We start from the raw sequence: 12,273 nt of genomic DNA, 5'->3' as shown, positions 1-12,273 counted from the left end.
CCTAATTTTTAGGTCCCTCAGTTCCTTTATCCAACAAAATGATAATACCTCATCTAGGTTAAATGAGTTAATTTATGTAAAAGTGCTCGGAAGAGTGCCTGCTACCTAGTCTGTGCTCTGTAAGGACTGTTATTATCTTTATCATCATCATCATTATTAGTGAAGTGTGGCTCCTTCCAGACTGTTTCTGTGTATTCGAATACATTTATAAACATATAGAAATATGGTTTATTATAAAGCCACTATCTGGTTTATAGCCTATTTTTGTTTTTATTATAAAAACCATTGTCTGGGCTTCCCTGGTGGCGCAGTGGTTGAGAGTCCGCCTGCCGATGCAGGGGACACAAGTTCGTGCCCCAGTCCGGGAAGATCCCACATGCCGCAGAGCGGCTGGGCCTGTGAGCCATGGCCGCTGAGCCTGTGCTCCGCAACGGGAGAGGCCACAACAGTGAGAGGCCCGCGTACCGCAAAAAACAAACAAACAAACCATTGTCTTATGCATGTTTAATTTTTTTTCCTTGAAAATATGTCTTGAAGACACAGAGATCTATCTTGGCACATTATAGATCTACCTCTTTTCAATTAAATGATGTTATGCATATAGCATAATTTAACCATTCACACATTAAAAAACACCGGGATTATTTCCAGTTCTCCATTATTTTTGTGAGTGATAGGTAAACATCGTACATGCCTCTGTGGGCAAGTGTTTCCCGTGGATAGATATTCAGAAGCGGAGTTACTGTTAAAGAGACCTGCTAGTTCCTGTGATTAAATCTGTTCCCCTCTTCCTCCTCAACTTCCCGAGGTAGTAATTCCAGATTTGGCAATCCGGAAAGCAAAGGGCAAGGCAAGTAAGCCTGTGATGGGGCTGGATGGGTGGCTAATGATTGATGTAGCCTTCATCACATTCTGAGCATGCTGTGGAAGGGTAACCCTGGCGTAGTCATTTAGAATCTAAAACCTGCTCCTGGAGCTGTCATTTGGGAGGCAGCAGGTTAAAAGCAGAGAGCCATGATGGGGCTCCATTTGCAGAAATGTTTTGCATAAAGGGAAAGCTAACCCATTGCTTGGGCAACAGTGCTATGTTGGCCATCTGTCTCTGGCTGCACGGGAGTTCCCTAGCCAGGCCTGGAGGTAACCAAGAGTTGGCAAGGTTCCTGTAAAGGGCCAGGGAGTAAATATTTTAGCCTCTGTAGACAGTACAATCTCTATTGCCATCATAGCCTAGAAGCAGTCATACACAGTTTGAAAAGGGATGAGCATAGCTGTGTTCCTCATTTGGGTGGAAGACCTTAGTTTGCTGACCCCTGACCTAATACTAATGGCTAAATTATGGTACTTTTGAATATATTCCTTCAAGTGTTACTTTGTGCATGACTCAATACTTTTGATGTAGGTCTAAGAGGAGAATGAAGTTTTTTCAGAAAATCTATTATCTTATTAAAAAACATTTTCTAAAGTTTTCTTTAATTAAAAAGAATTTTAGGGGCAGTGGTTAAGAATCTGCCTGCCAATGCGGGGGACACAGGTTCAAGCCCTGCTCCGGGAAGATCCCACATGCTGCTGAGCAACTAAGCACGTGCGTCACAACTACTGAGCCTGCGCTCTAGAGCCTGTGAGCCACAACTACTGAAGCCCGCGCACCACAACTACTGAAGCCCGCGTGCCTAGAGCCCGTGCTCCGCAACAAGAGAAGCCACCACAATGAGAAGCCTGCACACCACAAGGAAGAGTAGCCCCTGCTCGCCGCAACTAGAGAAAGCCTATGCACAGCAACAAAGACCCAGTGCAGCCAAAAATAAATAAAGTAAATAAATTAAAAAAAAAAGAATTTTAAATGATACTTGCTCATTGTTAAAACAAGAAAATTCAAATGATAAGGTAAAAAGATCCATCCATGGGTGAATGGATAAACAAAATATGGTATACACATACACAATGGAATATTATTCAGCCTTAAAAAAGAAGATCTTGTCATGTGTTACAAAGTGGATGAACCTTGAGGACATTGTGCTTAGTGAAATAAACCAGTCACAAAATGACTAATACTGTGGGTTTCCACTTAGATGAGGTACTAATGTGGTCATAGAAACAAAGTAGGATGGTGGTTACCAGGAACTAGAGTGGGAAATAGGGAATTGTTTAATGGGTACAGAATTTCAGTTTTGTAAGATAAAATTATGGAGAGCTGTTTCACAACAATGTGATTATACTAACACTACTGAACTGTACACTTTAAAAATGGTTAAAATGGTAAGTTTTATGCTATTTCTTTTAAGCACAATTTTCAGAGGTAAAAAGAAAAAATAATCACTATAGCCGCCCAGGTATAAATATTTATGGGTTTGAGATACATTCCTCTGGGTTTTTTTTCCCTGTGATATGCTAATATTGATGATGATGATTCTTTGAGGGTCTACTTTTTCTATTATCAAGTGCTGTGTCAGGATGTAAAAGAAATACAAGCAGAAGTGTGTATAAATCTCTGAATCTAATTTGAAAAGCAACTTGAGGCAATTGTAAAAGGCTCAATCCTTTGATAACGATCTTAAAGCCTTAGAAGTTCAGAGAAGGAGAACTAGTAGGGGGTGAGGAGGACTTCTTAGACTTCTTAGAGTGGTTAAAAAAAGTTGTGTTTTTTAAAAAATTTTATTGAAGTATAGTTGATTTACCATGTTGTATTTCTTTTGTACAGCAAAGTGACTCAGCTATACATACACACACACACACACACATATATATATATATTCTTTTTCATATTCTTTTCCATTATGGTTTGTCACAGAATGCTGAATATAGTTCCCTGTGCTATACAGTAGGACCTTGTTGTTTATCCATCCTCTGTATAATAGTTTGCCTCTGCTAATCCCAGACTCCCATTCCTTCCCTCCCCCCGCCGTCCGGCATAGAAAAGTTAAAATTTAATGGATGAATAAAGTTATGTGTGAAGATGGAGGGAGTCCTTGGTGTGAGGAATAACTTGAATAATTATTATCAAAGTGGGGAATAGGCATGTCAGAGGTCTGCCCAGCCAGGAATGAGGATGGCCTGGAACCTGCAGGACGGGTGGCTCTGTGGGCAGGGTGGGGCCTGGTGAGGGAGCCCTGAAGAGCCAGGAGAAGAGTTGGATTCAGTCTGATGGGAGGCACTAGGGATTCATCAGTGGTCCTGAGCTGTGACATTTCCTGTGTATTTTCTTAGGTTCTCCACCTGCTACTGGAACGGGAACCCTGCTCCTATTCCTCGATGACGTGAATGACAATGGCCCCGTACCAGAACCTCGGGTCATGGACTTCTGCCAGAGGGATCCACAGCCTCACATCATCAACATCATTGATCCTGATCTTCCCCCCAACACTTCTCCCTTCACGGCAGAACTAACACATGGGGCAAGTGTCAACTGGACCATTGAGTACAATGACCAAGGTGGGCACTTGAGTCTTATTTTGGAAACTTTGCTCTGACCCCGTGCTTCCCTCACTCCTCCCGCTTCTGAATTTCCCTTCTCAATATCCATTTGTCACCCCCTTTATGTTGTTGTTTGGTTTTTGTTGTTGTTGTTTTGTTTTGGCTGCACCACACGTCTTGTGGAATCTTAGTTCCCTGACCAGAGATCAAACCTGGGCCCCCAGCAGTGGAAGCTTGGAGTCCTAACCACTGGACCCCAGGGAATTCCCCACTTGTCACCCCTTTTAAGGCTTGTTTCCTTGTCCCTTCTACATTTGTGACATTGAACCAAAGACCCCTTTGCGTTTCTGGTGTCTGAGTCCGTGACATACTGCCCAATAATCTACAACCCAAGCAGCTGTTGTCTTCATTCAGCTTTGGAATGTCTCTAGTTCCCTAATAATTTTAATCGAGAATGAACTTTTTATCTCTCCTGATCCCCTCATTTTTGTTGCTTCCTCCAGAACATGAATCTCTGATTTTTAAGCCAAAGAAAACCCTAGAGGTGGGTGACTACAAAATCAATCTCAAGCTCATAGACAACCAGAACAAAGACCAGGTGACCACCTTAGATGTGCACGTGTGTGACTGTGAAGGGGTCGTCATCAACTGTAGGAAGGCCGGGCCTCTCGCCGAAGCAGGATTGCAAGTTCCCGCCATTCTGGGGATTCTTGGAGGCATTCTTGCTCTTCTAAGTAAGTGCAGCTGCCGAGTGTTTCAGCCTTTACCTTCTGATACGGGGGAGGTTTTTCTCTTACTGAGCATTTCAGGGGTAAGTGGTCCAAGACTGGAAGGCTGCCCAGTCCTTCTATATTGTTCTTTCAACCTCTAAGGGCAGTGTTTGTCCATCTTGAGTGTACACAAACCACCCGTATATTAGAATGCTGATCCAGTAGGTCTGGGGTGGGGCCTCAGCCTCTGCATTTCTAACCAGCTCTGAGGTGATGCGGATGTTGCAGGTCCTCGGACCACGCTCGGAGCAGTGAGGCCTGGTCACCACCACCTTCTCCACATCCCACCCTGGAGGAGGGTGTAGAGGAAGTGGAAGGCACATATCTGGAAACTGAGCATGTCACCTTCACCCACATCCCACCGGCCCAAACACAGCCACACCTGGAACCTCCCACTCTAACCGGGCGACCATGTGTCCAATTAAAACTTGGTGCCGGGCTTCCCTGGTGGCGCAGTGGTTGAGAGTCTGCCTGCCGATGCAGGGGACACGGGTTCGTGCCCCGATCCGGGAAGATCCCACATGCCGCGAAGCGGCTGGGCCTGTGAGCCATGGCCGCTGAGCCTGCGCGTCCGGAGCCTGTGCTCCGCAACGGGAGAGTCCCCAACGGTGAGAGGCCCACGTACTGCAAAAAAAAAAAACCCCAAAAAACCAAAAACTTGGTGTCGAGAGTAGGGGTGGAGTGTGGGGGTGCATGGTGAGTAGCAGTGACTCAAAGGATGAAGGGGAACAAGGTTACTGGGGAAAATTTGGCAGTTTCTGGCACAGTCCTTAAAACCGATATCGCCTGAGCCTACCTGTAGACTGAGCCCTAGGGTTGACACAGGTGCTGTTATGGTTTCTAAAAGCTAGTGATGGGCAAGTCAGAAAACCTCAAAGATAGTGTTGTTGTTGCTTTTTTTTATCATTAGGAGCTATGACACGTGGTACAGGTCACGAAGGTCCTTGCAGTCAGAAGAGGAGGCTGTTAATTGAGTCTTGAGAAAGGTTTGGTGGAAGACAGGCTAGTTGGGCCACAGCAACTGGGGGAATCCTCATAGACAGAGGGCCATTTGTGGTGGTTCCCACACTAGCAAAGGCACAGAGAGGGGAAGGCTTGACGGACTGTGTAGGGCAGAGAGGCCAACCTTGCTGGGGTAGAAGAAAGTCCTTAGAGGGGAGCAATGGGACCACCTGGGGGCTTTCAGTTTAGATTCAGCAGTGTTACTGATCCTGCTGCTTCAACAGATTGAAGAAGGGATTACCTGTGGGCCTTCGGGAAATGTTTGCAGTGTATCCCCTTAGCTCCTGCCCTCTGCTGCATTCTCTCAAAATTGAAAAGGAAGGAGAGAGTTGTTTAAAATTCAGTGAACTTTCTGGACCTTTCTTCCTCCAGGATTCACGAGGCTTTATTGCCACCATGCAGTTATACTTAAAATATTGACTTTTTTAATAGTAGCTTTATCTAACTTTGCTATGGGTGTATTTCATTAGACATAGGGGCCGAGAACAACATTTCGGAATGTTCAAATGTGCAACATTTACAGCAGAAGCAATGCCAGTGTGCAGATTTCCAATGTCTCGTTCCTTATGGGCAGACATCGAAATTAAGCGTCTAAAGAATGTTCTAGGGCTTCCCTGGTGGTGCAGTGGTTGAGAGTCCGCCTGTCGATGCAGGGGACACGGGTTCGTGCCCCAGTCTAGGAAGATCCCATATGCTGCGGAGCGGCTGGGCCCGTGAGCCATGGCCGCTGAGCCTGCGCGGCCGGAGCCTGTGCTCCGCAACGGGAGAGGCCACAACAGTGAGAGGCCCGTGTTCCGCAAAAAAAAAAAAAAAAAAAAAAAAAAAAAGAATGTTCTAGAGAGACAAGAGGATATGAAGGTTTTTGTGTAGTCAACCAATATTTGGTTGCTTACTTTGTGCAGGATTTGTCTCTGACACCGGGGATTGGGGGGTTTCAGGATAGCTAAGTTGAGTGGTGCTTCCTGAAGTGATAACAATATGCCATGTTTTGGTTACTTTCCCTTACATAACATTTAAGTAATGTCTGATAAGAAGCATCCTTTTGGAAACGATGGCCCTCCTCTGGCTCTTCAGCTCTAAGCTCCACAGGGATGGGGGCTGTTTGCAGCTTCCATTGTTTTCAGTGCTGTGTCCTCAGGGTCAAGGCAGGCCTGGCCCACCTAGCAAGAACTCACTCAGTATTTCTGTTCTTGAGTCGTGGTCCAGGGGGTTATATTGTTTATCTGGATAAGATCTTGGAATCTTTCTGATTTCAGAAACAGGTAGGTTGGGTACTTGCAAGTGTATGCCACCTCCTGTCTCAGTGCAGTGATGCTTCACTAGGTACTTGTGTATAAGGACCTATAAGTTAGAAAACACACTGAATCATATTTTTTTCCCATTCACAATAAATTATTTAATTTTTAAAAAAATTAAATATTAATCGTATATAGCCTAGACATAGCCCCCAAGATCAGATGAAAACCTTGAAAATAGATTTTAAAGCTCGCTTACATGATTTATCCTAAGAGAAGATAAGGAATGTACCAAGTGCTTTTTTTTTTTTTTTTTTTTTTGCTGTTGTTTATTTATTCATTTTTAAATTTTATTTATTTATTTATTTATTTATGGCTGTGTTGGGTCTTTGTTGCGGTGTGCGGGCTTCTCATTGTAGTGGCTTCTCTTGTTGCGGAGCACGGGCTCTAGGCGTGCGAGCTTTAGTAGTTGCAGCACGCGGGCTCAGTAGTTGTGGCTTGCAGGCTCTACAGCGCAGGCTCAGTAGTTGTGGCACATGGGCTTAGTTGCTCCGCGGCATGTGAGATCTTCCCAGACCAGGGCTCGAACCCGTGTCCCCTGCATTGGCAGGCGGATTCTAACCATTGCGCCAGCAGGGAAGTCCTGTTGTTTATTTTTAATTTTAAAATTTTTTGGTGTTTTTTCATTGTGTACCAGGGACTTTACAGTCTGTGCCCCACTCCCCTCCCCCGTAACTGAATAAGAATAATATGCATGTATTAGTCACATTTAGGCTGACCCAGCCCTGCTCACAAACCTTCAATGGCTTCAACTCACTCTGAATCAAAGCCAAGTCCCTCCAGAGGTCCGCATGTCGTTGCTGCCCCTCTGACCCCCTCTCCCCTCCTTTCTCCCCTGATGATCCTGCTACAGCCACGCTGACCCTGTCTTTCCTTAACCACACCAATCTGCTTGGAGTCTTTGCCTGGACCATTTCTGCTGCCTGGAGTACTTTGCTCCAGGTTTTGGGAAATGACTGATTGGTTTAAGGTCCGGTTAAAGACCACAATTGAGTTCTCGTGTAATTGTCCACTGTGTAGTGCTGCATATATTAACCTCAGGGACGTGAAGACATGTGAGTTGTCTTTCAGCCATCTGTCTGTCTGTCTGGTCTGCACAGCAGCGGTGCTCTGTGCCAGCTGCTGCTTACGGCCTTCTTGACCTGTGGCTCTTATCTCTCTCTTCCCCACTCCAGTCCTGATTCTGCTGATTCTGCTACTTATTCGGAGGAGAAGGGTAGTCAAAGAGCCCTTACTGCCCCCAGAAGAAGACACCCGGGACAACATTTATTACTATGATGAAGAAGGAGGTGGAGAAGAAGACCAGGTGGGTGTTTAAAACCATGGGAGAAAGCTTAATGGCATTCTCTTTATTTGGAGGAAGCAATGATTAGGGGAAGACAGACATTTGAAACAGCTCTGTCACTTTGCGTATTTTTTTAAAGACCTTTCATCTACCCAAGAAAATAAATGTTGTCATTAACCGTCATCATCATCACCATCATCATCATCAGTACAGCATTGCTAACATTTATTTATTGTTCAGATGAATGAACAGAGGCACAGAGCAGTTAAGCAGTTAAGCCCAAAGTCACAGAGCTAGGAAGCAGTAAAACCAGGTGGTCTGACTCCAGAGCCTACTCTCCTCACTGCTATTTCCAGGACATGAACTTTATTCAAATTATCTTTGACATAGAGCAACTGATCTGTTTTTTGTTGTTGTTTTTATAAATTTATTTTATTTATTTATTTTGGGCTGCGTTGGGTCTTCGTTGCTTTTGCGCAGGCTTTCTCTAGTTGTGGCGAGTGGGGGCTATTCTTCGTTGCGGTGCACGGGCTTCTCATTGTGGTGGCTTCTCTTGTTGCGGAGCACAAGGACTGATCTGTTTTAATATTTTGTTTCCTTTGAGTTTGTAGCTGTGCCAAACGGTTTTTTGCTTTTTGTAGATGTTAATTCTTCAGGCCTTCTTTATTTCTCTTGATTTTGGAGATGGTCTTAACTTGCCTTACCCTGTATTATTGAGGTATTACCACAATAATGCTGTATAACAGACAATCCCAGAATGTCAGTGGCACACATCAATAAGCATGTTTTTCTCATGCATTTGTGGGTTAGCTGGGACAGTTGCTGGTCTCAGCTAGTGTCTTGCTCTATTCGGGCTGCTGTAACAAAATACCATAGACTGGGTGCTTATAAACAACAGAAATTTATTTCTCACAGTTCTGGAAGCTGGGAAATGCAAGGTCAAGGTGCTGGCAGATTCGGTGTCTAGTGAGGGCCCTCTTCCTGGTTCATAGATGGCCCTTGTCTCACTGTGTCCTCATGTGGTGGAATGGGCAAGGGAGCTCTGGGTGTCTTTTATAAGGGCACTAATCCCATTCCTGAGGGCTCCATACACTGTCACAACCTAATCACCTGCCAAACGTCCTACCTCCAAATACCATCACATCGTTTCAACATGTGAATTTAGCGGGGACACAAACAGTCTATGGCATCTAGGCTCAGAAGAATGTGTGGGTTGGTCGGGGCTAGGCTGACATAGGCTGCGTTTGGCTGGATGGCTGTGTGCTGTGAGTTGTGTCTAGGAATGTTCCATGTAATTCCTATCTTCTTTGTCCCAGCAAATAAGACCAAAGTACAGTTAAAGCCTTTACCTGTGTCACATGTATTAATGTCCCATTGGTCAAAGCAAGTCAAATGGCATAGCCCTACATTAATGGATTTCTATTCTTTTCACAGAGGATAGGGTGGGAAAGGAGTGAATATTTTCTGAATAATAATCTAATAATCATACCCTATGCAAAGTTAATAAGGTAAAACAGTCTACATCTGTACCCACAAGTGTTCCTCACAAGGCTTTTATGCTATATTTCCTTCCAGTGCTATTTGGAGACTCTTAGGTTGAAAACTACCATTTCAGAAAAGAAGAAAAAAACCAACTGCCTTTTCAGATTACATTGGCACGTGCTTGTAGATATCATACAGCTGGCTGTTAAGGCCTTAGCCAGTACCATAATCTGTAAACCAAATATGACCCTGTGTTTATGACTGTTTCTATTTTACTCTTTGCTATGCTTTTACTTTTTTCTCTAAAGGACTATGACCTGAGCCAGCTACACAGGGGCCTGGATGCTCGGCCCGAAGTGACTCGCAATGATGTGGCACCAACCCTCCTGAGTGTGCCCCACTATCGACCCCGACCTGCCAATCCTGATGAAATTGGAAACTTTATTGATGAAGTAAGTAAGCAGAGTCAAAAGCCAAGACACAACAAACTCACCTCTAAACTTGGAAAGGAGCTGTTGTGTCAAAAGTGAGAAAAATTCTTTAGAGTCTTTCCTTTACCATGTTTTCATCCCTGAGCCCTATTTGTTTTTTTATTTGGGCCTCATCTAAATTTCAGAACGAATAGCACTTTGTATTAGTCTTAGGGAATTTGCAAAGTTCATACAGCAAAACCAAGACTTGCTTGAAAAGATTTAATAGAATAAGAAATGAAACTAAAGAGATTCAAAGTAGATTCAGTTTCGTTTCACTAATGGGTCTCTCTTTCCCTGCATTACATTGGGATGTAATGTTAAATGTGTATCACAAGGCTACCTGAGGGCCAGAAAAATAGTTTCCATATTGTATATATCAGAAATGCATTCAGCTATAAATACCAGAAGCTTAAATAGATATGAGTAGGTTTACCTCCTGCAAATAGAAGACTAGGGTAGGCAGTCTTGGCTGGTGCATCACCCTTTTCTACCTTTCTGCTGCATGATCTCAGCACATCCTTGTTCTCATGCTTGTTGCTTTATGATCACAAGATGGCTGCCACACTTCCAGGCCTTGAGCCTGTTTTCCTGTCAAGAAGTAGGGAAGGGCAAGGCTCCCCTGGTGGCACAGTGGTTGAGAGTCCGCCTGCTAATGCAGGGGACACGGGTTCATGCCCCGGTCCGGGAAGATCCCACATGCCGTGGAGCGGCTAGGCCCGTGAGCCATGGCCGTTGAGCCTGCGCGTCTGGAGCCTGTGCTCCGCAACAGGAGAGGCCACAACAGTGAGAGGCCCGCGTACCGCAAAAAAAAAAAAAAAAAAAAAAAAAAAGAAGTAGGAAAGGCAGAGCAGAGGGCAAAAACTTTCTTCTAGCAAACTGTTAGGCAAGAAGGAAGTTCATCCTACATGTTATTGGCCAGTGCTGTCACAGGATTGTCCCTATATGCAAGGGAGGATGGGAAATAGGCATTAAGTTAATTAGCTTAGGGTAAGATGAGGAAGAACTGGTGGGGTTAAGCAAAGAACCAAGTAAGATAATAATAGTCCAGTAGGATCTATTTCCTTAAACTATGTTACCTGATTACTTGCTCAGTTGCTGGAATGATTTTCAGGGCTTGTCTGATGGTCCAGTGGCCTTCAGCAAGTGTTCACGGTGGGGGGCAGGTTTTGCTTTAGCTTCCCTGGGGAGTTGTTGTCACCAAGGACTATATAAAGCCCGGCAGTGTTGGAAGTGATCAAGCCAGATCCATTCTAGGCACTGGATCTTAGAGAAAACTGAGAACAGGAAGGACCACTTTAAACCATCCCTTTTAGATACATCTGGATTCAGGTATTTTCCTCCATTCACATTCATTTATGTATCATCATATCTGATTATAGCTATTTCTTAATTACAAAACTAAAATGTTTGCTATTTAAAAAATATAAATTATGAAAATGTATATAAAGAAAAAATGTGCAAGTCCTCCCTCAGTTCCCCTGACCATAATCACCAAAATTAATTTAGCAGTTTGGCATTCATCCTTTCAGATCTTCTCGGGCTGAAATGCAGGCTGTGTAGCCTGGCATGACGGTCCTCATTGTTTTTAGTCTCTGTCCATCCTGATTGGTTGGTGCTCATCTCCCCTGCCTACATATAATTTACCAGTTTTGTTTAGGGGGAAAACATTCTGCATACTTTCTCTTTTCATTAACAATATATCATGTCCATCTTCCGTTCCAGTTTGTATTACATTTACCTTGTTGGTGTTCAGTGCTCCTGGCGTCCTACAGGATGGTCTCATTGTTGTGCTGTAACACTTGGCTTTACGCACCAAAAGAAGGCATCTTGCCTAAGATGACAGGTGTGCGATTCCTCTCAATGAAAGATCCTATTGTCTTCCTTCTTTAGAACCTGAAGGCAGCTGATAGTGACCCCACCGCCCCACCCTATGACTCTCTGCTGGTGTTTGATTATGAAGGAAGCGGCTCCGAAGCTGCTAGTCTGAGCTCCCTGAATTCCTCGGAGTCAGACCAAGACCAGGACTATGACTACCTGAACGAATGGGGCAGTCGCTTCAAGAAGCTGGCGGACATGTATGGAGGCGGTGAGGACGACTAGGGGACTCAAGACCGATGGGGAGACAGATGGGTCCCTATACTCATGTGATGGGAAATGCGGGAATAATATTCCCGGTGGTTTTCCAGCTCCCTTCACTTGAGATGCGTTTCTGGAGAAGAGACCTGTGATCAGTGATAGGATAGTTATGATTTCCACTTTATAGATCTAATCTGTGTGTTAGAACGATTTTGACTTATTCCATGAATCTTTTTTTCCCTTTCATCACTCTTTACATGATGACGATGTCCAAAAGACCCCCAAATTTTAATATTTCAAAAGAGTAGCTTCAGCCTCAGAAGGTTCTCTGGCAACTGGCAGATTTCCTTAAGGGCTTTGTCTCATTTTTAAAAGGAAGGTGAGAGATCAATTTCCCTATTGTAGATATAAAGAAATTAATTTGTGTGCTTTCGTTCCTCCCGTCACTGCACTGGTGTCCCATGTTCTAATATCCATTC

At 44.2% G+C, this 12,273-nt stretch overlaps 1 protein-coding gene across 3 annotated transcripts in view; it reads left to right on the top strand.

Annotated features, from left to right (window-relative positions):
• The window catches only part of CDH1 (cadherin 1), a gene marked incomplete at its 3' end in the record, with an annotated part of 79,344 nt that extends 67,526 nt beyond the window's left edge, over positions 1-11,818 (top strand). For all 3 annotated transcript variants that reach the window (XM_079723336.1, XM_079723337.1, XM_079723335.1), the window contains 5 exons: positions 3,205-3,429; positions 3,915-4,145; positions 7,654-7,784; positions 9,554-9,697; positions 11,609-11,818. In XM_079723336.1, the coding sequence (XP_079579462.1) occupies positions 3,205-3,429; positions 3,915-4,145; positions 7,654-7,784; positions 9,554-9,697; positions 11,609-11,818 (941 nt within the window). The remainder of the gene's footprint in view (positions 1-3,204; positions 3,430-3,914; positions 4,146-7,653; positions 7,785-9,553; positions 9,698-11,608) is intronic.
• Positions 11,819-12,273: the final 455 nt, after the last annotated feature.

Source organism: Hyperoodon ampullatus (genome assembly GCF_949752795.1).
Source record: "Hyperoodon ampullatus genome assembly, chromosome: 18".
Lineage (NCBI taxonomy): Eukaryota > Metazoa > Chordata > Mammalia > Artiodactyla > Ziphiidae > Hyperoodon > Hyperoodon ampullatus.
Note: the sequence above shows the minus strand (reverse complement) of the source record. Positions and strands in the feature narration are given on the sequence as shown.